The following is a 27,910-nucleotide window of genomic DNA, read 5'->3' on the forward strand; positions in this document are numbered from 1 at the left end:
TGTGTGTGTGTATATAACATGCTTCTGTGGCCTGGGCTGGGTTTGCCTGGTCACAGGCGTCTGTAGGCAGATGTGGCTGGGCCAGCTCACTGGTTAAACCACCTGCTGACAGCATCTGCAGACTTCTGTTCTCAGTTTCTCAGAGAGGAATCCTCCTGTCTAGGAAGCCACGGTTTGCAGAGTGAAGGGCAGAAAGAAGCCCTGGGAGTTCCCCAGTTCAGTTTGTCAACTTTCACTTCATCACTAGTTTCCACATGGTGTCCTCACCCTCAGCTGTGCCTACTGCCCCAGAACCCACAGTCTGTCCATTTACCTTTTCAGTCTTCCATGAAGGTAAGAAAAGCACACTTGCCTCTGTGAATGGGGTAGACATGAGATCTGGGGGCTACCTGTTCCTCATATAGACTTCCAACCAAACCTCCTGTGTTCTGTTATCACCTGCTCCCCTACTTTGAGGGGTACCTGGTGTCCCTAATTCTTGAGCCTCTCTGGCGGTCAGAGATGCATTAACCTGCTTTGGGGCTTCTCACATTACTGGCTTAGGACTTCAATGTGATTAAAACGGCCAGTTTAAGCTGAAAACCAAGGAGAGAGAATAGAAATTGACAAAAAAGAAACCCATACCAAGAAAGACAGTATTTTAATACAAATGAATATTGGTTACAACTAATATTTCTGCTGTCCATCTTCCAAAATCTGATTGGTATTGTCTTCTTTCCCTTCTGAGTGCATGCCTATTTTACTCCTTGACTTTTACTTATAGTGGGGTTTCATGAGGAAGCAAATGTTAACATATTTAATCAGTCACACTTTACTGAAGTTGCCACTAAAATTTTTGCGAAGGAGAAAAAGTATTAAAAACCAAACTTTGAAGTAAATTTCTCAAAAATTCATCTAATCTATTTTATAACTATGATTTTTTGTCAAATATAATATATTATTTTAACCAGCTTCATGAGGGCAGACACTATTTCTATTTTATTCATCACCATATTATCTAGTACCTAGCATAATAAGTGGTCAACAAATATTTATTAAATAAGTAAATTGAGTGGATATAGATATGATTTAAAAATTGGGATCTTTAGATTCTATAGTTTCAGAACTTACCTAATTCACCTAGGGCTACTTTAGCAATATTCCAAAAAGCAAGCAATCAGAAACAGAAACACCTAATTTGGAACTCAATCCTTTATTGCAAAAATTTTACTGTGATTCTGTATTCTGTACTAGTAATTTCTCAGATAGTAATGAATTGGCATTCATATTTACTTAGTTATCCCAAATAACTATTAGTGTAAAAATAAAATTTTTATTACAACTGCTACAAAAATATTTAATTACAGCTAATAGATGTACAATTTTAAATATCATTAAATGTACTTGTAATATTGAACAAACTAATCAATACTAAAAATGCAAAGTCCTCCATATTTAAAATCTGCAGATGAGCTATTACATTTTAGTTAATATGAGAACAAAACAAAACAAAACAAAACAAAACCCAGTAAGATTATTAAAGAATTAAGTCTAGTAGATTCTTCTCTTTCTTGTCAAAGAATTCAAAGGGCCATCACAACATGCCATGTCCTCCTCTGTAATTACAATGTAATTAATTGTATGTGCTTTGTTTCCTATTCTCTATTGGCTACCACCTAAACCAGACTTCTTCTAAAGTCCCCGATGGGTTATTTACATTTTTTAGTTATATTTGATGGGGAAAGTTAAATGCATAGTTTTGCTTTGTTTTAAACTGGAGAATTCTGATATATTCATCAAAGATTTACTGCAATTCTAACAGGATGGTTCCATGGTAATTTTGAACTAAAAATCTTTATAGTCATCCATGCCAAATGCTTCTCGAGGCAAATCTGCACAAAGATCCATGATCCATATGGTACTATCCTGTTAAATGCTTATGCTACAGCTAATTTTTCATCACTGTTTATATTGTCATTACTAACTTTAAATTAAAACATCATACTCACTTCATCAGCCACAAACTCCTTACTCAGACCAAAATCTGTCAGCACCACATGGCCATTAGAATCAAGCAGAATATTCTCAAGCTTAATGTCACGGTATATAATCCCCAACTGTAAAAACAAATAAATATGCATTTAAAAATAACGATTTCCAAAAGTCTTGCTTATCTACCTTAAAAACAAATAAACAAACAAATAAACAAACAAGGCATTCTCAGGATGTTATAATGGGTCCTAGTCACTGAACAGGGCAAATGTAAGTCCCTCCATCTCGGACTCATCTGTGGGGCTCCCCGGGACCCTCCCACAGGTCTCCGTTCTCTGGGTAGTGAGGGTCTATCCCTGCTGGACCTTCTGTAGAGTCTCCCCGGTGACCGCTGCTGCTTCCTGTTTCTATTCTTGTCACAGCTCCCATCCTCACCCCAGGTGATGTGTGGGTGCCCCCATCCTCATCCCAGGTGATGTGTGGGTGCTCCCATCCTCACCCCAGGTGATGTGTGGGTGCCCCCATCCTCACCCCAGGTGATGTGTGGGTGCCCCCATCCTCACCCCAGGTGATGTGTGGGTGCTCCCATCCTCACCCCAGGTGATGTGTGGGTGCCCCCATCCTCACCCCAGGTGATGTGTGGGTGCTCCCATCCTCACCCCAGGTGATGTGTGGGTGCTCCCATCCTCACCCCAGGTGATGTGTGGGTGCCCCCATCCTCACCCCAGGTGATGTGTGGGTGCTCCCATCCTCACCCCAGGTGATGTGTGGGTGCTCCCATCCTCACCCCAGGTGATGTGTGGGTGCCCCCATCCTCACCCCAGGTGATGTGTGGGTGCTCCCATCCTCACCCTAGATGATGTGTGGGTGCTCCCATCCTCACCCCAGGTGATGTGTGGGTGCTCCCATCCTCACCCCAGGTGATGTGTGGGTGCTCCCATCCTCACCCTAGATGATGTGTGGGTGCTCCCATCCTCACCCCAGGTGATGTGTGGGTGCCTTCTTAGCCAGTTCGTGTCCTTCACCTCCCTAATGGCATCAGCAGGTTTCCAGACTAACCGGATCCCACAATGGTCACTCCTTTGTTCTTATTCCCCCAGTTCTTCCAAATAAACTCCCATTTTTGTCTCTTCCTGGGAAAATCAGTGCTGGCAGCTATATCAAGACTAATAAAACTGGCTTTGTGTTATACTTCTTTGTATTTACCTTTTTAGGGTAGGAAGATTAAGAGAAACTTAGCTGAGATCTGACCTGCTAGATTATTTCCACTCCATATCAAGTACTTTTATATTCAGTATTCATCATGTTCTCTTATTTCTGTGTTTCTGATTACCCTGTTTTAATGATAATGAATGTTCATGGATTTTCCTTTCATAAACAAAATTAAAGCTTTCACACAAATTAAAAACTCAATTTACTAAGCTTTCCCGTCAGAGCTCTGTATTTTGTTAGTTTTTGCTCAGGAATTTATGGCCATCTCCACCATCATTTTCATGCCATAAAAAACTACATCGAATACTCCTAAACATAAAACACGAAGATCTTTTCTGCCTATTCCTGGGCCCAATTTGGTTCATGTATAAAAAGATGTCCTTCATGAAACTGCTCTATTTTGTGTGTATATAATATACCCCATTTTTAAGTGTTTAGGCACTAACTGAAAGTTTATTTTCAGGAATAATTTGGAAGTCTTTTTAAAAACTTTGTAATCGCTAGAATATCTTGCTGAAAATTTACTATAAAAGTTTACTTCAGTGCTACTGAATAACTCTCTCTTTTAATAAAATTCATATCATTTGAGAGGGAAAAAAAGGTGTCCTAACTACTTTATATCCCACAAAAATAATCGCAGGCATAAAGCTTGTCACCATACCAACAAGTCTACCAAAAGGAACAGAGATGTCAGCTCCCATCATCTCAGCTCAGCTCCCTCCCTTCTCGCTCCCCTTTCCTCTCTCCAGGGCACTGCCGCCCTGCCCCTGGAGCCTTCTCTCGTTCCCCCTGTTCTTACATATTTTTCATTCACTCCCCATAAGATTCCTATTCTGAACCCCATCTCCCTCCACCTGCCCAACCTCATTTCTGTTCTGGGCCGGATGGGCTGGATCTACCTTTTTCTTGATTCCCTCACTCTTTTCTTACAACTCCTCCTCATTTTTTCTCAGAGCCTCTGCCATCCATTGCCACCATCTTGCCATTTTAACCTCCCTGCCCCTTTAAAAATTCCATCCTTGGTCCTGTCTTTTCCTTGGATTCTCTCCACTCTTTTCTATGGCCACCTGTCATCTGGTGTGGGATATGAATACAAAGCAAAGAAGAGTGGCTTTATGTTGTGCCTACATCATCCTAGTTCAGTGACTCAAGCCATGCCAGTCTCCTTGTAGCCTCACAGGCCTTTGGTAAAAATTGCTCTAGTGCTTTCTATTTCTGAGGCACAGGCTCATCAACATAATGACCGCTTCCACAATAATTCTTCCTCATTAAGTTAAAAAAAAAGTTTTAAGTCAAAGTTTCTTGGATCGAGATTAATAGTATCTGAAACAATGTTTTTAAAAGCTTAAACTAATTTTATATAGAGTTCAAACTGCATCACAGACATGAATTTCATGTAATGTTTTTAGTAACTAAGTTCATGCTACATGAAGGGGGGGTGTGTGAGAGGGTCTCAGAAACAATGAAAAAAGCAAGCTAGGGTGGGAGAGCGAGAAAGCTGGATAGCACAGGTAGATGCTTCTTTCAAATAACTCATCTTCTCCAACCTCAGCAGGAAATATACCGTGAAGATGTAAAGGGAAGTGAGTCTCTACTAAGGAATTAAGTATTATGACTTCTGGCTTTATTGTAAAGGTTATTTTAAGAATGGAAAAGTTATTGTGATAACTATGTATGATGCCAGGTAAGTACTAGAAATATCGGGGGAATACTTTGTAAAGTATATTATTATCTAATCACTATGCTACACACCTGAAACTAATACAAAATAATACTTAAGAATGAACAATTTTATTTTGATGATACTTTGTAATAAGCATTGGGATTTTTTCATAAAAAATAAAGACAGAATATTGCTCAGGCTCTGCATTTTAAATCTGCATCACACGAACTACTAAAGAAAGCAGATTTTAAAAAGGAGAACTATAGCCCGGCCTGTGGGGCTCAGTGGTTGAGCACCGACCTATAAATCAGGAGGTTATGGGTTCAAATCCTGGTCAGGGCACATGCCTGGGTTGGGATGTGGGCTCGACCACTAATAGGGGATATGCAAGAATCAGCTGATCAATGATTCTCTCTCATCACTGATGTTTCTCTCTCTCTCTCCCTTTCCCTTCCTCTCTGAAATCAATACAAACATATTAAAAAAAAAGAGAGAGAGAACTATGAAATTGAGAAACGAGGTTAACGGTCTACAAGTATGCTTTCACAATCGCCACAAAGACAATGACACGTAAAAACATTAGCTGTCTTAGCTCCATCATGACTTCGGTTAGTAGATTTTTCAAAGAGAGAAACCTCAAAGGTTGAGCATCTTACCTTGTGGAGATGTTCGAGGGCGAGCACAATCTCTCCAATATAGATCTGCACCTCGTGCTCTGTGAAACGCTCTCTTTGAGAAAGATGAGTAAAAAGTTCTCCACCATTTATATAATCTAAAAATGAAATATATTTTTCTTTCTTTGACTTGTGTTCATAAACTAAAGGAAGAGTTTCCTTTTAATCAATTTGGATTAACCACAAGGCACTAACTTTAATATATGATTTTTGGTATAATTCTTAGTATACAGCTTCATATGGAATATATTACTAAATTCATATACAATACAGTTTCATAAGATAATGACTAGCCTGAAGTACAATCAAATGAATTTGCATAGAGTATTGCCATTAAAACTATTACATGAATTCTATATATATTTAAATAGTTTCTCAAATACAGCATATCAGAACCCTCAGCCATCACCAATGAGTATTGAAAAATCTGCCACTTCAACAACTATAATAAAAAATTAACAGAACAAAACAAGATACAAAAGAAAATCCCAGCTTTCCTTTTAACAGTCACTATTTTTAAGCCGGTTCCCTCTTTTCCAGGATTTCCTATGCACCCTTCCAAAAATGTACATTAGGTAGCAGATAGCTTTCCTATTGCTCCTCAGAGCCCCAAAGTAAAAGTAGCACCACATGGTCCGATCAAAACACCTGAAACTAATTCTTACTCCATTCCCCTTTCAATTGGCCCTATTTATCTCAAGAGGAATCTATATATATAAAAGCCAAGCAACCAGAATGCAGGAACAACCGGTTGCTTTGATGTGCACTACAGACCCGATTGGCCCCCCCACCCCGATTGGGCGGGCGGGCCGGCTGGCCAACCACTCGCGGCCCCTCCCCTTTGGCCAGGCCTGATCGGCCCCAATGGGGGCAGGCCAGCAGGATCTCACCCGTGCACGAATTTGTGCACCAGGCCTCTAGTAATGAAATAAGAGACAAAAAGGCTACAGTGAGAAATAAATAAGGAAACAACAATAAAAAACATGACAATTATATTCATAACTGGCTCTAAGAAGACATTTATTGGTATACTGATAATAGTTTCATCAGAAACTAACCACTGCCACCTTAACACACATTTGTGTGCGAGAAACAATGTAAACATAGAAAATAGTCACAGATACAGTTTAAAGCTTTTCTCCTAAAAAAATAAAAATAATTGAAAAGCATGTATCACAAGTATATCCATTTGTTGAGTTTACCAAAATCTGATAAAAGAACAAAGCAAAATCTTGGTAAACTCACAAATTTTTGTTTTATCTTTCCCATTTAACTTTAAATTCCAAAAAGCAGATACAAAAGCAATGGCTGGTTGTTTTGCAATGTATTTTACAAAGCACATGCCAGTGAAAAGCATTATCCTGTAAGGCTGCATCTTGCAAGGGGTTATAATTATAGCTTAACACAAAGCTAGTATTAAAAAGGTGTAAAGGAACACAGCATTCCTGCAAACCAACAGTGGATTTTTTTCTACCTTTAAGTAGTCACTTAAATCTAATATGGTATTTATGCATAAATACTATGTTTTATTTTGACTCTGGGAATCTGGTTCTTACTCGTAAGGCACGGCTCTTCTAGAATTTTGATGAAAATCTTGTGGTGTTTACTAAGTCCCTGTACCTTGGGAGGAAATGAACTCCAAACTCTGTCTCCACTGAGGTGGGAGCTGCTGAAATCTTTATTCGGCTCCTGCAGCTACTGGCTACTTAGATTCTTGCCCCATCCACTGCTGAGGAGTCCGTTAGTGGGCACAGATTTCCGAACTACCTCCCCCATGGGTGCCCTCTTCACATATAAGTTTTGGAGGTCTCACTAGAATGTCACAGTTCTCAATAGTAGACATTCGGGACAGGGGGTGGGGGGAGCTATACTGAGATATTTTTTTGATGGCCACAGTAAACGATGTGTCAATCTTTTGGAGAATGTGCCAAGCTAAAAGGAACACTGACATATTTATGGCACAGAATTTCAGAGCAAATGTATGTCTTATAGGAGTGAACCCAGGGTTGTTCTCTCATTAAAGTACTTGGCCTTGCCCACAGGAATATCTACACTCTTTTCTAAGAGATCATCACCTTAATCTACCTGCCTGTTAAAGCAGAAGCATCTGAATTTGGCAACCTAGAAGAGCTACATTCTAAATTCTTGCCAGGGATTAGAACCTCAAAGTATCTGCAGTCCAAATCTCATCAAATGTTCAGTCATGAGAAATAATACATACATACATATGAAGGACAATATAAGTAATCGATATGTCTTTCTGGATAAGCCGCAACAGCTGGCGCAAAGTCAGAGCAGGAGAAAGCTACAACTCTAATGCTGTTTTGGAAAAAATTATACTTTAATCTTGTTTGACAGGCTAGTATTAGACAGTGGCATGAAACCTGGCATTAGTCTAGGAGGGCTGGTGAAAACTCCTTCATATCTGGGCCCTATTAATTTTCTGGGTCACACTGCCTTAAACTTGGGTTTTTAAGAAAATGTATCTTGGTAGAATTTCAAGCTTACAAAAATATTTGCAAAAACAATACAAGAAATCTCCATATTCCTATTATGCAAATCCACCAAATGTTTATATTTGATTCACTTGCTTTAGTAGACAGTCTCTCTGTTTTTACACATGTGCTTATTTTTCCTTTGCTGTTGAAAGTAAGCTGGAGACATCATGTTCCTATCCCTAAATCCTTCAGTGTGCATCTCCTAAGAAAAAGAACATCCTTTCATATAAACAGAGTACAACTATCAATGTCAAAAACTGTAACTATGATTAAAAAAAAATCTAATTTACACTCCCTAGTCAAACTTTGTCATTTGCCCCAATGAGTGCTCTTTGTAGCTGCTTTTTTTCCAGTGCAGGACCTAGTTTATGGCTATCACAGCTCTTTAGTCTGGAACCGTCCTTCTTTCTTCCTTGACCTTGACATCTTGAAGAGGCTAGGCCAGTCATTCTGAGGGCCAACCTTCAATTTGGGTTTTACCTAATGTTTTCTTATGATTAAATGCAGGCTATGTACTCTTGGAAGGAACATCAATGAAATGGTTATCGCCTTAATCTACCTGCCTGTGAAATATATCAGGAAGCATGTGATGTTAATTTTTCCAGTACTGTTGTTAATCCCGATCATGTCATTAATGTGGAGTCATTAAGGTGGTGTCTGCCAGGTTTCTCCACTACGAAGTTACTAAGTTTCCCTGTGTAATTAACTGGTAAATTGTGGGGAGACGAATTAAGACTGTGTAAAAATACCCTGTTCCTCATCAAACTAGCACCCATCCGTTTTAGAATCCAATGGTGACTTTCTAACCACGCCGTCCTTCTCTATGTTGGTTGGCATTCTCCCATAGGAAGGGCTTTCCCTTCACCTCATTCATTGCACTTTCTGACTTGGTGCCACAAGATGTTCCAGTTTCATCTTGTACTTTTTCTAGGTTTCATTTTAATGCAGCCACCACTATGGATCACTATCTGCCATGAGTGGTACTCAACACTTCACATGTGTCAAAATTTATGACAGAGACCTTAACCAAGACAGGAATAGGGAGGGCTTGTGGGAGGGGCTCTCACACCCTAAGTGGGTTTCAAAGTCCTACAGGAAGAACTCCATGGTTACAACAGAGCTGGATGGTTTTAACAGCCCCTCCCCTTCACGTCCTCTTCCCCTCTGAAAAGAATGTCCTTCTTGCACTTGTCTTGCCTGGCTGCACATACCACACTGTAATCCTTTCTTTTCCCCCAATAAATACTTTTTGACAGAATACCTACTCAACTTTTTGTTTCTAGTCAACACATGCATTATCCCATTTAAGCCAAACAACTCCAGGCAGATGGGAAAGCAAAGGGTCAGAGAGAGTAAGTGACTTGTCTGTTAGGAAACACTGAAACCCAGAGTTGAACGCAAGCTGGTACTTAAGCACAGAACAGGGGGAAAAACCTGCATGTTCACGGAAGAGTGAGTGGGTTATTCAGATTGGCTGGAGCACAGGCATCAGAGCACAACGTGGGAGACTGGGTGAAAAAGGCTGAGGCTGGAGTGTAGATTATATCCTCTTCAAGTAAAATGGGAGGCTCTAAGCAGTCGAATGACCCAATCATGGCTATGTGTTAAGAAAAGTAATTAAATTGTAATATAAATTATGAACTGGAAAGGATCAAGAGAGGTCAAAAACTGAACATCACAACCATCTAATTTTCTGCTATTAAAAATAATGATGCTGTTCCTGACACACCAAAGGGGACAATATACATGGGCTGAGCTATGTAGAGAAATGAAGTCACGTGGTTCTTCCAAATACCAGCTATGAGATCTTGGCTACCTCTCTTGAGCCCAGGGTACCTCATTTGTAAAACAAAGATGGTAATCCTTGCCTTGAGGGGTTGCTTGCAAAGACTGAATGAAATAATTATAGAAAATGTCAAGAGTGGTGCCTGATAACAAACAAATACTATAAAACTAAATATTACAATGAAAAGTATTTGCTACCTTCATCTCAAATTCCTCTGGAGTCTGGGATTTTTCTGGCCCCCAACAAACTTTACTTCATACTGAGATTATCATTCTTTTTTTTTAAAAATATATTTTATTGATTTTAGAGAGGAAGGGAGAGGGAGAGAGATAGAAACATCAATGATGAGAGAGAATCATTGACTGGCTGCCTCCTGCATGCCCCCACTGGGGATCGAGCCCGCAACCCAGGCATGTGCCCTTGGCCGGAATCGAACCTGAGACCCTTCAGTCCGCAGGCTGACGCTCTATCCATTGAGCCAAACCAGATAGGGCGAGATTATCATTCTTATAATAATTAGAATAATAAAAACAACAAGAAAACAATGCCACAAGAATCCCCCTTACACATACATTTTGTCCACTTGGGCAGGCAGAGATTAGCAGGACAGATTCCTAAAACTGGACTGTTGAGTTACAACATAAGTACATATCAAATCTTGATAACTGCTGCAATTTTTAATAAATGTTTTCCTCTAAATAGCTATAGCCATCTATATACCCTATCAAAAGTGAATAAATGCCTTTTAAAAAATGTTTTCACTAACTCATTATCATTATCTTTCATCTTTACTGATCTGATAGGCATTTCCAGGACACAGAAATTCTAAAGGTGCAAAGGAAAGAAGAGAGAAAGAAAATATATCAAGCAGTTGGACCTGATATATTTTCAGTGGAAGTAAAGACTTATTCTGTTCATAACTGAAGAACAGCAGGGGACCGTCCATCAATAATCCACATTCATGACAACAATGATAAACAAATAAATAAATCTGATATGTTCTCAGAGGCTGTGAGGCACATTTCATCAATATGACTCTTCCAAAAAAGTTATCAACTTATAATTATACTAGCGTTCCTGTTGCAGGAAAAATCCTGCAATAGGGTTTCCTGCTGCACTCTACCCCACCCTGCCTGCTCTCCTCCCTTGTCTCCCCCCGCCCCCCGATCTCCGCCAGCCCCCCTGCTTTTCTAACTTCTCTCCGCCAGCCCGCTCTCCTTCCTTCTTCCCTGGCCCCGCCTCCGCTCCTCCCTTCTCCCCTGCCCCGCCTTCTCCGCCAGCCCGCCTGCTTTTCCCTTCTCCCCCGGCCCCGCCTCCGCTCCTCCCTTCTCCTCCCCCCGGCTCGTTTGCTTCTCTGCAGCTTTGCTCCCTTCTGCAGCTCTTGGCTTCTTTCTACGCTGTCGCGATATGCAAATTAGCCGCCATCTTTGTTGGGATAATTTGCATATTCATCCTGATTGGTTGGTGGGCGTGGCTTGGCTGGTGGGTGTGGCTTGGGCGTGGCGAAGGTGCGGTCAATTTGCATATTTGTCTATTATTAGATTAGATTGAGATTTACTTACAGTCCATACAATGGAATACCTTACTATGATGCTTGCATAGACTACTGGTTTCTTAATTAAATTAAAAATGTTTTTGTTATATGAAAATGATTGTATCTCAACTCTTTTGTGTTTTGCTAAATGGTCTTCTTTAAACAGAGAATGGTTCATATCCTATATCTATAAAAATGAATAGAAATAATTCCAACTGCCACATAAGATTGTCATGAGGATTAAATGACAATTTAATTGAGGGTTAATCCTGGGCCAGACAAACACTAAGTACTAATTACATGGTGACTATTAGCTATTATTATTGATAATTGCTGCAAATTTAGACATCAATTACAATTTATAGAATTGAAAAATATTGCTAAGTTCAATTGTAATAATTTTAAAATAAAATTCAAATTTATGATATCCTGACTTAAGCTATTCTCTCAATATAAGCATAAATTTAAGGTTTTCTATAAAGCACTATTAGGGTCTAATTAGTTTTAATCAGTAGTAAGCTAAAGAAATTTCCTTACATAACTGATATTTCAGTGCAACATTCAAGAGATATCTGGTTTTTATTCAAATGCAATTAACTTGCTTTTAAAGATTTTTATGTGACAGTAGCTGGAGTGCCAGATGCAGCACTTTGATGCTGTGTCTCAGAAGCATAAAAATAACACAGAAATCTCACAAATAATGTGAAATTTCAAAAACACACTATCTCTCTGATTGTCAAACACTACCATCCTTCCTAAATCCAGTATGTCCCGTCCTTTCTTTCCGCTTCCTTTCATGGCAAAACTTCTTTAAAGAGTGGTCTGCATGTCTCATCTGATTTCTTTCCTTACTTATCTCTGTTCACTTCCTATTGCTGCTGTGACGAATGACTACAAACTTGGTGGCTTAAAGCAACACAAATTTATTATTTTATGCTGCAGAGTAGAAGTGTGACATGCATGTCACCAGGATAAAATCAGGATGCAGCAGAGCTGCATTTATTCTGGAAGCTCTAAGAGAAAGTCTATTTTCTTGCCTTTTCCATCTTTAAGAGGCTGCCTGCACTCCTTGGCTCATGGCCTCTTCCTCCATCTTCAAAGTCAGCAATGGCGGTTGAGTCACTTCTCACATTGCATCATTCTGACCTCTTCTGTGGTAGCATCTCCATCTGATTCTCCTCTCTGCCTTTCTCTTCTTCCACTTTGAAGGACCACTGTGATTACGTTGGGTTCACTCAGATAATCCAGAATAATCTCTTTCTTGTAAGGTGGTGAAGTGACTAGCAATTTTAATTCCACCTGCAACCTTAATTCTAATTTGTCATGTAACCCAACATATTCATAGGTTCTAAGAATTAGGATTACAATACCAGATTCTTTATTGTTCTTTTTTTTTTTTTTTTAAAAAAAAAGAAGAACATACGTTGTTAGTTGGTTAGTTTCAGCTGCTCAAGACCTCTACATATCTGACTTAATGTTGAATCGAAAGCCTCTCCATTGTTCATAGTTTTGTGTTTCTATTAACAGGTGAAGAAGCTGAAATACACTGGAGATACTGAGTTCGATAAACCTTCAAGGATTACTAAAAACTCTAGACATTACCTAAAGAGCAGTTTTTCATTAAGGATGCAAAAGGATAAACCATGGAAAAGAGCTGGTTGACTTTCAAAGACTAGGTCTCGTTCATGCAAGCTCATGGAAATCAGCTGACAGGAGAGGAAGTAGCAGAGTTAACTGACAGAAAGAAGGACTAAAAGCTACCTCCTGCTTTCAAGGAAGGAGTCTTTCTTCTGCTTTCACTCTTCAAACACCTACTGACTTCCAGTAATACGCTGACTGACCTCTGGTCATCTAACATTTGTATCACAAATCTTCGCAGTTAGAATTTCTCTCTCTCATATTTCTTCCTATGGTGACACCTTCCAAAGAGCTGTGATTAGCCCGAATTTCCTCTGGATTCGACTCCACCTCCACCCACATGCACAAGTTACTCCGTCTTCTTTTATTTTTATTTCCTACATATTTTTCTCTTCCTTCAGACATGCCTCACATACATTCATTTCCACACTTTCTGGTTCTCATTTGCACCCCCTCCTCCTTCAGACCGCCTAAATCTCTCGATTGCTCCTTTTTCTTGTCTTGTATCTAAAGTACATGATGTACCATACATACCTGAAAGTAATTTCTTTTTAATGTCATGCCAAAGTCATCTTACTTTTTTCCTTTCCGTTTTAGCTCAACAATCTAATAGCACCTCCTGCAAAGGCCTCCCCGCTTATCAAAATCATTATAGATTTCTGACTAAGACATAAATTTACCAGTGTTGTGAATTAGTCATATTTACTTCAAAGCAAAGCAGGATCTCAGTTGCTGTCTGTTTTGCCATTCCCTTGCCATCTCAGCAAGTATCCTCACCCGTGCAATTTTTTAGTTGAAATTAATATTCAAAAGTGAAACTCTGATATTTTAAATACCTTGTAACTCACTGAAAGGGTGATTCGTGGTGGCAGAACTATCTACGAGGCCAGGTGGCATTCATTACTGAGGATGCTACTTAGCATCAGCTTTGTAAATACCTTCGTGATGAAACAGGAATTTTTAGGGGTGAAAAAGACAGGTCCCTAACCCTCATACTTTACTTGCCCAGATTCCGGAGGACACAGAGTAGTTTATAGTACTAGATCTCAAGGATGCCTTTTCTATATACCCTGCCTCCTAATTCACAGTCCCTGTTTGCCTTTAAAAGATCCTAATAATCACAGCCGTCAGCTAACATGGACGTGCTGGCCTGGAGTTTTCGGGAATAGCCCTCATTTATTTGGGCAGGCCTTTGAACAACTCAAAAAGCCCTTCTAGAGACACTGTCTTTAATTCTCCCCACAGGTCATCTTTTTAACAATTCTTATTCTGTCTTCTTATAAGTGTCACCTGAACCCTAGGCTAATACCTGGAGGAGACTTTTTCTGTCCTTGCTAGGACCCAGAAACACCATAAGATGCTCCTACTTATAGCTCCTTTCTGTATCCCTGCTACAGTAATATATAGAAATATTTAAGAATGTTTAAAAATGTCTAAAAATGTTAAAAAGGTTTTAAAAGGTTTGAGTTAACTTTCTTGAAACTTGAAGTGTGATATTAAGGATACATTTCCCACTGCCCTGAAGTGTGTGTACCCCATAGATAAGGATTTGAACTTCAATTACTGACTTAGAAGTGACTTGCTAAGATAACCATATATGTGAGTGATGTACTCTCCCTAGATAACCACATGTAGCCCCTCGCCCTGTTTGAGATTAACATGTGTGCATTGATATAATTCACTGATAGCCACCTGAACTGCCGCGGGTACAAAACAGGCTTTAAAAATGGGTCCTGACCAGCCAACAGGGCTCGCCTGTCGAGACCACCACAAAGGCACGTCCTTTTGTCAGTCGGGGAAGCGACGCCACTCCACGCTCCTCTATCTGCCAGATGACAGAAGAACAGCTAGTACCTCCTGGTCAAGACGCGACCAAGCTCTCGGGTGAGGAACGCCAGCCCCCTGCATCTGGACCGGACCAGCCCAGCTGCCGGACCCCAGAGGACAGCACCACCAGGATCCCATCAAGCCTGTACCAGTAGCATCAGGAACTTTTGTGAGTAATAAAGTGCTGTGTGATTTGCAATTGCATACGTTTCATGTGGTGTAATTCCTCCGGCAGTTAATTGAATCATTTTGTGTATGCTTAAAATTGAAATTAAAGCTTCTGGTCTTTTCGGTCCTAGGTCTGCCCTTGGTCCTGCTTGCATAGAGTAGCCTCTTCGCTAGCAACTACTTGAATGTCCCAACACCTGCACGGTTAAAGTTTATATCAAGGGACACCTTAAACACCCCAGATCTTTTCCAGGGATCTACTTGGGACAATCCCTAATGTAGCCAAATTTTTCAGCCATACTGGCTCTCCAAATCCCTAACTACTAAGTATGTTATAAGCAGCCCAACCACAATCAGACTCTTACGGCCTTAGGAATAGCAGCCTTAATTACAGCTGTTACAGAATTACTACCACTACCACCAACCAGACCAGGTCCACTGTCTTCTCAAGTCTATGATCCTTATTTTCAAGAAGTCCCTCAATCAAACAGGGCAAAATCTCTGCCATAACTAAGCACTTCTTGCTGCAAGCAGCTTAGCCAAAGGAAAGGGCCTAAAAATATATAATACCATCTCTATTAACTAGCTCCGCTCCTCAGACCTTGGTTTATACTGTTTAATTATTACTCATCTTTAACCATTGTTTGTTAAGTTTCATATCCTCCCATTTAGAAGCCTTAAAGCTACAAATGGTCCTCCACATAGAAACACAGACCAAGGCCGCTACATCCATCATCCATGGACCCTTAGCCCACTTCCCATAGGACCGACTACTGCCCCAAACTACGACCCCTTTCCAGCAGGAAGCAGTCAGACAGACCGGCATCCACTGTCCCCAATGGCAGTTGGAGTTTCCTAATCGGAGGGGGGACTGAAACAGGAATTTTTAGGGTTGAAAAAGATAGGTTTAGGAAATTCTAGAAATTAAGGGGACCATGGAAGAAGCACAGGGCTGCAGAGCAGCAGCAGGTGTATCTCCATAGATAGGGAAGCTGAAAAGCTGCAACAGATACACTGCCATAGAATGAGGGAATTGGGAACAGCAAAAGGTCTATATTTACAAAATAAAGGGAAGGAAGGAAGCCCTTCATCCAGAAGGAGGAGAAGAAAGCCCAAAGGGAATAGAAAAACAATAAGGAAGGAGGGGGAGAGAACTGATTAATCTGACAGTTTCAACAGTCATAGATCAGCTGGAGTTTTGACAAAATTACCACTAACAGAGATCAGAGAACACCCAAAAAAAAAAAAAAAAGTTTTTTTTTACAGACTTTTTTCCACATAGAATTCCTTCCCATTGTTAGTTGAAATGAATACACTTTTAAGAAAATAGAATAGGCGAAAATATTTTTATATTTCTTATGTAACCATGCAGAGGTACAGAAACAGTTGTAAAAGGAGGTAATGGTGTCCATGTTATAAGAGTTGGAAAGGCTAAAAATTAAAAATATATAAGGGAGAAAATCCATCAGTTATATGATGCCATTACATAAATTAAAATAGAGCCTAAAAAGATATTAATGATATAGGATTTTCTTTTTTTAAATGTGACTTACAACAAATGGGTCTACAGGAGGGGTCAACGAATTACAGCTAAATCTAGTCCCCTGGTGCCGAGCCCTGACTTAGAGGAGAGCAGAAACAATGTAAAAGAATGGAAGGCAATTACAACTGAATGAAGCACCTTGCAGGAAACAACCACACACCCCTAGTTCTGATAGAAATGCAATATTCCACATCTGGCAAATGTCAAAGGTAAGCATCTGTCAAGGTAATACTAACATTATCACAATCGTATCAATTTGAGAAGCCTGTGCCAATCAGGCCAATTTTATCGTGAAGAAACAAGCCTGGTCAAACATCTAGTGAGCCATGAATCCGAGTAGGAGCATGACAGCAACCGAGAACCGAATCTCCACATCTGCTCCCAAAATATCTCAGAGAACAGCAGGAATGTCTGTAAACCGCCATGATCTACATTTTCAGCAAAACTTAGAGACAAATAAAACCCAACCACACCAAACAGCATGCTGTGGAACGGCTGAGAAACAACCTAAGTGTCCACTGGCGAATGAATGGATAATGAAAATGTGGTACATATATACAAGGGAATTATTAATCAGTCCTAAAAAAGAATGAAATCTTGCCACTTGCTGATGGGGAAAAATAGACATTTTGTGGGGGGGCTAGCAATCTGAATCTAGTCACTGCCCCTTTAATTGTCTGGTCCTTCAAGACCTGTTTACTCCCATTTTAGAGAGACCACAAACCATCCCCAGACAAAGTTATCAGTGCTGGCACCAGGCCAGGCCTTTGGTTGAGGTCTCAAAGCCCCAGCACATGGGGCTCTTTAAGAACTTGCAAAGGGGACTGGAAAACCCCATATTTGGGAGACAAAAGACTGGGAAAGATATAAAAAAGGATAGCTTCCTCCATGTTGTTGCTCAGAAGTTGAAAGACATTTTTTTCTCTGAGCCTGCTGGCGTTAATAATAAAGTGTAACCCCATTTCTAAGTGTTGCTTGGTTTTTCTCTGGTCTTCTATAACATTTCGACAACATAGGTGGACCCTGAGGGCACTATGCCAAGTGAAATAAGTCAGACAGAGAAAAGGCAAATACCATCTGATCTCACTTATGTGTGAAATCTTAAAAAGACCAACAAGCTCACAGATACAGAGAAGAGACTGGTGGCTGTCAGAAGTGAGGGGAAGAGGCAAAATGGGTGAAAGAGTCAAAAGGTACAAACTTCCAGTTACAAAATAGGTAAGTCATGGGGATGTAATGTGTATAGTGACTATCCTATCTAATAAAAGAGTAATATGTAAATTGACCATACCTCCGCTACAACCATAAGCCATGCCCACCAGCCAATCAGGAGTGAGTATGCAAATCAACCCAACCAAGATGGCTGCAGCCACGGAGAGAGCAGGAGGCTTGGGTTTCCCTGGCAATGGAGGAAGCCAAGCTTTCCGCCTGCCCTGGCAGGCCCAGGCCTCCGCTCAAGGCTACAAAGTTCCAATTATATTAGATAAATAAATCCCAACAAAAATGGCGGTAGCCACTGAGCTGGAGAAAGCAGGAGGCTTGAGTTGCCCCCAGTGATGGAGGAAGCCATGCTTTCCGCCTGCCCTGGCCTGCCTTGGCCTCCGCTCAAGGCTACAAAGTTTCAATTATAGAAGACAAATAAATCCCAACAAAAATGGTGGCAGCCATGGAGCAAGCAGGAGGCTTGGCTCCGCTCAAGGCTACAAAGTTTCAATTATAGAAGATAAATAAATCCCAGATACCAGGGCCTCCGCTTGGGTCGCCGGGAGGCGTGGCGAGCCTGCAAACCACCACAGGCCCCTCGCCCAGGCTGCCCCATGCCCCAAGGGAACCCCCACCCTGATCCAGGACACCCTTCAAGGCAAACCAGCCAGCCCCCACCTGTGCACCAGGCCTCTATCCTATCTAATAAAAGAATAATATGCAAATTGACCATCACTCCAACACACAAGATGGCTGCCCCCATGTGGTTAAAGACGACTGCCCCCATGTGGACACAAGATGGCCACCACAAGATGGCCAGCAGGGGAGGGCAGTTGGGAGGGACCAGGTCTGCAAGGGAGGGCAGTTGTGGGCGATCAGGCCAGCAGGGGAGGGCAGTTGGGAGGGACCAGGCCTACAAGGGAGGGCAGTTGGGGGCGATCAAACCTGCAGGGAAGGGCAGTTAGGGGTGACCAGGCCAGCAGAGGAGGGAAGTTGGGGGTGACTGGGTCTGCAGGGAAGGGCAGTCGGGGGGGACCCAGGCCTGCAGGGGAGAGCAGTTGGGGGGGACCAAGCCTGCAGGGGAGGGCAGTTAGGCGCAAACAGGCTGGCAGGGGAGCAGTTAGGCATCAATCAGGCTGGCAGGGGAGTAGTTAGGGGATGATCAGGCTGGCAGGCAGAAGCAATTAGGGGCAATCAGGAAGGCAGGCAGGCGAGCAGTTGGGAGCCAACAGTCCTGGATTGTGAGAGGGATGTCCGACTGCCCTACCTGGATCGGGCCTAAACGGGCAGTTGGACATCCCTCAAGGGGTCCCAGATTGGAAAGGGTGCAGGGTGGGCTGAGGGACAGCCCCCCCGCCGCCCCCCGTGCACAAATTTCATGCACCGGGCCTCTAGTAGTTAATAATACTGTAGTGCAAATATGAAAGTTAAGACTAAATCCTCAAAGTTCTCATCACAACAGCAACAAGAAAATACTGTAACTGTATGGTAACAGATGTTAACCAAACTTTTCAATATATTCAAATACTGAATCATTATGTTTTACACTTGAAACTAATATAATGATGTTTGTCAATTATTCCTCAATTTTTAAAAAATCTTTTTTAAGAAGGAAAAAGAAATGAAGTCTATTTCTTCACCCATTAAATCTCGGCTGGCCTTGTGTTAGAAGTGAGGCTGGATGAGTTCCAGGGTTCCCCAGGAGGACTCGCAGCCTCTGCCCTGTTGGCAGTCTTCGTGAGCTGCCCGGAGACTGCCGTGCTAAGGAGAAGCTGGTCTGCTGCACTGGAGGATGAGAGGCCACGGGGAGCAGAGAGATGCCCCAGCCAACAGCCAGCACCAACCGTCAGACACGAGATTAGAACCATCTTGGCCCTTCAATCCCAGCCAACTCTCCAGCTGACTACCACATGGGTGAGTCCAGGCTAAACCAGCAGAGATCTGTCCAGCAGAACCACAGAATCACGAGAAAATAACTCATTGTTTGGACAACTAAATTTAAGAGTGGTTTGTTATCCAGCAATAAATAACTTGTACCATTGGGTATTATGAAATAAAAACGCATTAACCAGAAAAGGTAGATATCATTAACTGGAAAAAAAAAATCTGGTTACAAATTTTGATAAGATATTCATACACGCAGACACACACACAAAAAGAGCTAGATGGACATATACTAATTAATAACAGAGGGAAATATAACAAGGTAAATTCTGGGTAGTGAACATAGTTTTTTCTTATTTTTTAAAAAAATATCTTTTTCATGCATATAGATGCCTTTGTAGAAATAAAATAGTTTTTTAAAATATCGTATTTGTTACAAAGGTCTATAGAGTTTTTTATTCATCAGACAAAAAGATCAGCTGGGTCCCTGAAGAGCTCAGTAGTACCTAAATTCTTGCTATTAACCTCTAATAATACACAAACCTGAATAACTTCAGTTAATCAATCTACCTTTAGAGACAGTTACAGGCTGAACTGTGTCCTCCTGTCCCCAAAATTCACACATTGAAGCCCTAACCCCCAGGACCTCAGAGTGTGACTGCATTTAGAGACAAGGCCTTTAAAGAGGTAATTAAGTTATTAAAATGAGGCTCTTAGGGAAGGCCCTATCCCACCTGACTGGTGTCCTCATAAGACGAACTCTGAACACAAAAGCAACACCAGGGGTCTGAGTGCATCAAAGACCCACCACGTGAAGAGGCAGCAAGAGGGTGGCCATCGCGAGTCACGGGGAAAACCCTGGAACAGACCCTTTCCTTGTGGTCCTCAAAAGAAACCCGCCCTGCCGCACCTCGCTCTTGGACTTCCAGCCGCCAGACTGTGAGGAAATAAATGTCTGCTGTTTAGCCACCCACGGTGATATTTTGTTATGGCAGCCCTAGCAGACTACCTAATGTACTTGGAAAAGTGACCTAGTGTGTCTTCTAAGCACAGCAAACAAAACCCACAAAAATAGTATATAATAAAGTCCTACTCTAGATTTCTGGCCATTTTTGCCTTTAAAGTAAAATAACAACCATAAAATACACAAAGAGAAATTACATTAAACTTTATTAACCAATGTCACCCCAGTAAATTTAATAAAGGAAAGAAATTATATTAAACAATCTACGTGGATAGGAGGAGGGGCACGCTTTCTGGATGTGCTGCCTCACTTACAATGGAACAACAGTCGCATTCTACTCTTGAGCTGGCACAGAAATGAGTTTTCTTGTTTTGTTTTGTATTTATTTATGGGCCACTGGCAAAGAACAAAACTACTGGAGAACCAAGAACTAAAAAGCAACATTATTAAGGACTAGTGTTTTTTAATCAAATACAAGATATTTCATTCTCCTACTTTGAAATTAAAAACATTATTTATAAAAAACTACACTCACCATTTTCAATAAACAAACAAAAAATTGAGTGGTTATGGTAAGAGAACAGAGAAGACGGAGAGAGAAGCCATGGTGTGGTGGTCGAGTCCAGGAGTTGGGGTTTAACATTTATGAGCTGGTTTATTGTAAAGGGAGAAGACTGAACAGGGTAATCATTTCTGAACCAGCCCTCATGGACTCCCGAGGCTTCCTGGGAAATCCTGGGAGGGTGAGGAACAGAAATAAACTGGCAGGGCTTGGTGCCCTTGAGCTCAGATCCGAGCAGAGCGACTCAGTTCTATCTGTTTTCCATTTGAATGTTTGTGCTCTCACTTGAGAGAGGTTTCTGCTGCTAAAAATGTTTGAAACCATTGTATTAAAATGGTCTGTCCCCTACGGCCTAAACATTCAGAAGGAAAGCATTTAAAAATCAGTGAAAAACATAGCTGAGCATATACACTCAAGATGCAGAATGAAGGGCCACGTGGTAATTAATTGCTGGAACAACAGGCAGATACAGTGAGTGGGGACTTGGACAGGACAGGAGAGACAGCAGCCTATCTATACTAACATCTATACTAATAAAAGGGTAATATGCTAATTAGACCGGATAGACCGGACATCTTCTGGACAAAGCTGCGGTGGCTGCGAGGGCCGAGGAGGGCCGGCAGTGGCAGCAGCAGCAGGGTCATGGGGACAGCGCCTTCCCCTGATCGGCCTGGTCGCCTCCCGCAGAGGAAGGCCAGACTGCAGCTTAAGCCGTCAGTAGGACATCCCCTCAGGGCTCCCAGACTGTGAGAGGGGGCAGGCCGGGCTGAGGAACCCCCCCCCCCCCCCGCCCAGTGCACAAATTTTCATGCACTGGGCCTCTAGTCTATCTATATAAAAGCCTAAGCGACTGTCCAACTGTTCAACCAGTAGCTATGATGCACAATGACCACCAGGGGGCAGACACTCAATGCACAGGCATGGAAACATGGAACAGATTAATGAATCTGAGGGAAGAGGGGAGGGTGGGAAGAGATTAACCAAAGATCTTATATGCATACTACAGGCCCAGTGCACAGATTCATGCACCAGTGGGGTCCCTTGGCCTGGCTTGCGGGGATCAGGCCGAAACTGGGTGGGGTCCCTCAGCCTGGCCTGTAGAGAGTAGGCCAGTTTTACCTGTCATGAATCCATGCACTTGGCCTCTCGTATATGTATAAAAGATTCAGGATTGCCCTAGCTGGCTTGGCTCAGTGAATACAGCATTGGCCTGAAGACTGAAGGGTCCAGAGTTCGATTCCAGTCAAGGGCACATGCTGGGGTTGCGGGCTCGATCCCAGTTGGGGACATGCAGGAGGCAGCTGATCAGTGATTCTCTCTCATCATTAATGTTTCTATCTCTCTCTCCCTCTCCCTTCCTCTCTGAAATCAATAAAAATATATTTTAAAAAAAGGACTCAGGATTGCAAGTCTATGGTAAGCATTGCAAAATGAACCTGAAATGTAACTTCATGAACCAAAAAGTGAATGAATACAGCTTAAGGCATCATTAATAAAACTATAATTTCCAAAATGAAAGCATTCAATAAAATTGCCAAATATATATTTAAAAACCTGTCTGACTACCAATAATCAAGAGTACACACAGCACTGTTCAGCAAACTTTCGTATGCATCAGACCTGAGTTCCAGTCTTCAATCTCAAGCTTACACAACATATGTAACATCAAAAAAACCAGCTTCCAGACCTTCCACAGCATGAATGAGGGGATGTGGGCAGTGTTGTTGTGAGGGTTAGTGATGCTATGGATAATACCCGGCGTAGTGCTGGCACACCGTAGGCATCAAGAACAGCTAATGCTTACAGAGCATGGTGTGAATTCTGTCTCAACTCATCGTCAGAACAGTTAGAAAACGGAGGATTAAGATACACAAGTGCAAGTTATCACAAGAACGGGACTGAAACAGTAACGGATGAAATAGTCAGCGAAGGCCTTTACTTCTAGCAGGAACAGAAAAGGGCGCGACTCCTGCACAGCAGTCTAGCAGTACGTGCAGAGGGCATTCCAAAGTTCGTGTACAACGCTCCAGGCCTGTTTGGGAAAGGCAAGGATTCAAAAAGTGCCTGTGGGTGGAAATGGGAGTGATCAAAGGGGTGACTGGGTATCTCCTTTTCTTTCTTTTTTTTTTTTTTTTCCCAATTACTGATTTCCATGAATATCCCTTTGTCAGTCCAAACCAGTACATTTCCTGAGAACTCCTGAAGCAGACACTGTGGCCCACTTCACAGCTCAGTGCCCAGGGAGGCAGATGGCTCAGTGTTTCCTCAGATTAATAAAGGAGCGTGAAACAGAAGTAACATTCCTGCAGGTTGGGAGGTCCCAAATCCAGCGCAACTCAGGATATTCACGGAAATGCCACCACAAAGAGAAAAATGAAAGTCAAAATATTTGTTTCTCTTAAGTTTGAAATATGCTACCCTGTGACTGCATTACAACACAAGACCCCCCTTCCCCCGAGTAAAGTGTTTCTGTAAAAAGTCTGATGACAAAGGACACTCACCTAAAATGAGATGAAGTTTGGTTTCTGTCTGGAAGGCATAGTGCAACGTCACCAAAAACGGCGACTGCCTGATGTGCTCCAGGACCTGTCGCTCCGTCCGCGTGTGCTCTGTGGTTTTGGCCTTTTGAACGATTGTTGCCTTTTTCAAAACCTTCATGGCATACAGCTTTCCAGCATCATGACCACTTATTTTACGAACTAGAAATACTTTTCCATAAGCTGAAGAAAAAAAACAACAACAATTGAAATGCTACACAGGCAGAATGGTAAGTTATTGGAAGTTGAAAGTTACAATGCACAAAAAGGCACGCTTTGAATGAAAAAGTATCCCTAGTACTGTTCCAAATAGTTCTCTGATAGATTTCTTCAATTTTATGCCAAACATGTTTCTAAGTCTGACACTCAGTATTTACACATCTAACCACTGCTGACAGTTATGCTTTCACTGTTACTGTTATTCTCTCCTCTATATTTTTAGCTCTAGGAAACTAGCTTTATTATGGCCCATTAACCCCAATCCAATTCTGGGACAACCAGGACATTTTATACCTCAGCTAAAACCTCTAGGTTTTGCTACTGATGTAAATGAATAAAAACAGATCTTAATGAGGATCTCATACACACACACACACACACACACACACACACACACACACACACACCAAGTGCCTCAAGTACTCCTCTACACTCATTTTAAAAGTCTAAAGCAATAGAAACTGACATTATATAAACAAAAGAGATCTTCAGGTTTAAAAACAAACATTAAAATATCTTAAATTTCAAGCAATACTGAAGAAGCCCCTCTACATCCCTGGGCAGTAATTTACAGTTTACTAGGTCAACCTCACCACGTTTTCCCTAAGTAAGGGCTCAGCTGGGCACATCTCTGAGCGGTACCACTCCTCCAGATGAGGAAATGGGGCCCCGTGGGCACTGTGCCTCTTGGGCAGAACAGGCATCTGCATTTGTTTAGAGAAGCGGAGAGAGGGCCGGAAGAGGTGGGAGGAGGAAGGAGGAAGGGCAGGCAAAAATACCCTGAGAGGGAAGGGGTAGGTCCCCAATTCATCCCTACAAGGTGTAATAAATGCTCTTCCCTTTTAAAAATGCAAACATCTTCTGGGATGGTTAAGCCCAATCCCGCTTTTGAAGTTAAACCTTTTAATGAGACCACTCTGGAGCTGGAGTTGTGACCCACACCAGTGCTCCCCGGCTCTGCCCACACCCCTCCAGTATTGAGCACATCATTCTGCTCCAATCCACCCACTGGAATAAGAGAGCTTTCAAGGAAGGCTCTTGTACCCTGGATGTTACTCAGTTCAGTGCTTCGGGAAGTATTCAGTACAGACACGTGATCTAGAATGGATCAGTGAATGTAATACTCCTGAGAAGCAGGAAAACCATCACTTATTACGGACTTGTCTATGCCAGGCTCTGTACAAACGTATTCCATGTTTAGATTCATGTAATCCTCAGAACAGCCCATGTTGTGCTTTCAGTAATTCCGCTTTACAGATGAGCAAATGGGTTCAGAGTACTCCAGGAACTGGCCCAAAGACTCGATAAGAAGTGGCAGAACCCACTCAAACGCAGGAAGTGTTATGCCAGAGACCATCTTCACCATAAATGAATGAAAAATAATCCCTCACAAATACTAGAAATCAGATTCTCTGGATTGTAGTGAAATCAGCACCATGAACACAATCTGGAATACAGAAAAAGTTCACAAAGTGTTTGTGTCTCATCTCATTACAAATAAAATAATTAAGATTGAGATTTTAGTAAGTCAGAAGTGAATCAAAAGAGAAAACACAACCCTAACAAATTAACTTAAAAAATTAAAGTATAAAAATGAAAAAGTTCGTCTATTCAGAGTATTGAAAGGAAGGTAAAAATCTTTATAATGAAGTGTTTATCTTCCATGGAGCAACCACTTACAAACTCAGGAGAAAGTCTTCAACAGGTATGTGGCTTTTGTGTGTCCCACATACACAGCACCCAACCTAAATTCCAATCTCCCAGGGCTGATGCTCTCCTCTCCCTCTGTAAGACACACTGCCACACACTGCATGCCTATAACTAGCTCACAATGCACTTCTGTCCCCATGCGGTTCAGTCATCTGCTTCAAATCAGTCCTGATACTCACTGCCCTGCCTGTTTATGCCTGCTGCATACGTTATTCTTATTATAATTTAACTAAATATTACATAACCACTGAAATGTAAATGTGAAAGAAGAGAGAAAATTGAGGTTGAATACTTTGGATGAACTAGATAAAAGCAAGGTACTTCAAAAGAACTGCTGGAAAGTTAGGTGTGGGTGAAACAACTATAAAAGGCTTGAGGGGGGATTATGAAAATCTAAAAGAATTTTGTACTCAGATTACTTCAAATGTGGCTGGTTCTCACCCCACTTTAAAGAATTCAAAATTTAATTTTAGTGGGGTTTATACAAAATAAACCATCGTTTAGAACCTAGTCTTGAAGAAGGAGTGTTGTGCCTACATCCAAAGACTGGCAAGTGAATATGTATTTATCCATTTTAAGTGAAAAGTAGTATGTTCTAAGAATGTATTTATATATAACCTTTTAAAACATTTTTCCATTTTACCCAACATTTCTTGATTAACCACAAGTACCAATCATGTCATATGAAAGTTTGCACTAACAAAAGGATCATTCATATTCATCACTACTGAAATTCATCCCCCTCATACTTCCAGATAACTGCAGTCTTGTTAAAGGTTGACTCAGCCATCAACCATACTAGCTGTGCCTCTCAGCTTGCTTTCCCCCTCAATCTGGCAAACATACCTTTTTGTGCTGTCATCTAAATTGTTGATAAAAATATAACCCTTCCTGCCCAGCAGAGTGGCTCAGTTGGTTGAGTGTCGTCCTGTGCACCGAAAGGTTGCCGGCTCAATTCCTAGTCAGGGCATGCACATGGGTTGCAGGTTCAGTCCCCAGTGGGGACATGTATGGAAGGCAACTGATCGATGTTTCTCTCATGTCGATATTTCTCTCCCCACCCCCCCTCTCTCTGTCTAAGCATGTCCTTGGATGAGGATTAAAAATAATAATGATAATACTACTAAAATAACCCTTCCAGCTCAAAACAGTTGATTTCCTATTGCTCTTAAAGAGAATCCCTAATATAACTTAAACTATCTGGCTTCTACCTACCCTCTCTTCACCTTCTCACCATCTCATTGAGCTAATTTCTTCAGCCATCCAGCTTCCCGACTTCCCAGACTGGTAGTACACGTCCCCTAATTTTATGCTCTCATAACACCATGCATTCTCTCTCACAGAAATTATCAGAAACATTAGTTTTCATGTATTTGCATGATTGCTTCATTATCTAACTTCTACTGGGGTGTAAATTCCACAAAATTATGTACTTGTCTGATTTTACCCACTTTGTATCATTAGCAAGTAACACTGAAGCTGGCAAATCACGGAAACTCAATGTTGAATGCATGAAAAAACAAAAACAAAACAAGAACAAACAAGCTAACAAACAGGAAAAGGCCAAAGAAACAGCTCTGTAAACACAGAGCCAAATGCCCTCTTCTCAGCTGACAATTTTGACACAAAGGTGAAGAAACCAGCAATGCAGATCCACAGTACAGAGCTACTGCTAGCCAATTCTTTCCCTGTGGGGAAGGAACAATGTGGTTCCTGGCAATATCTCCTGGTGAAAGTGAACTCAGGAACCCTAGCTGTCCCCATGTTAGAACAGGAAAATAACTTAACATAGTGACATCCACATATGGCCACTGCTTTCTCATCTGCCACAATTATGTGAGAAGGAATGAGAATGCTTGGCCACATCCCCTTCTCATATAGAGTTTAACCTGGGGAAAGAGTTCCATCTTTCCACATGCGGTATGTCCTGAGCACTGACAATCAATCCACCTGCCTCCCCTCCGTCTTCCCTCGTAGAATTTCATGCAGTGCAAGACATCAGTGTCAGAAATGAAACCAAACAAGAAATACACCCCTGGAACTCGACATTTCACTTGTCCTGCCCTTGGAAACTGGTATCCTTATTAACAGGCCAGCTGAACATGTATGGAAAGTAATGCTGGAATAGCATATATCAAGCCCCTGTAAAACCACTACCCTCGAAAAGATTCTCCACAAAGCAGCTCATCCCAGCGATACTGCCACACAATCAATACTGAGAGTTCAATGGTGAAACTGACCACAACCTGGAACTTCTAAAGACTCATCGGAAACATCGGATTAATTAGACCTCAGCAACACTGCTCTCCATCCCAGT

At 41.6% G+C, this 27,910-nt stretch overlaps 1 protein-coding gene across 2 annotated transcripts in view; it reads right to left on the reverse strand.

The window, feature by feature from the left end:
* The window catches only part of RPS6KA5 (ribosomal protein S6 kinase A5), a 131,474-nt gene that overhangs the window by 56,789 nt on the left and 46,775 nt on the right, over positions 1-27,910 (reverse strand). Inside the window, exons 3-5 of one of the 2 annotated variants that reach the window (XM_079768120.1) lie at positions 23,629-23,847; positions 5,503-5,618; positions 1,989-2,096 (exon numbers count right to left, since the gene is read on the reverse strand). In XM_079768120.1, the coding sequence (XP_079624246.1) occupies positions 1,989-2,096; positions 5,503-5,618; positions 23,629-23,847 (443 nt within the window). Of the gene's footprint in view, positions 1-1,988; positions 2,097-5,502; positions 5,619-23,628; positions 23,848-27,910 lie in introns of those variants that run through there. The other variant, XM_079768121.1, reaches the window with a different exon arrangement.

Source organism: Cnephaeus nilssonii, assembly GCF_951640355.1.
Source record: "Cnephaeus nilssonii genome assembly, chromosome: 4".
In the NCBI taxonomy this organism is placed as follows: Eukaryota; Metazoa; Chordata; class Mammalia; order Chiroptera; family Vespertilionidae; genus Cnephaeus; species Cnephaeus nilssonii.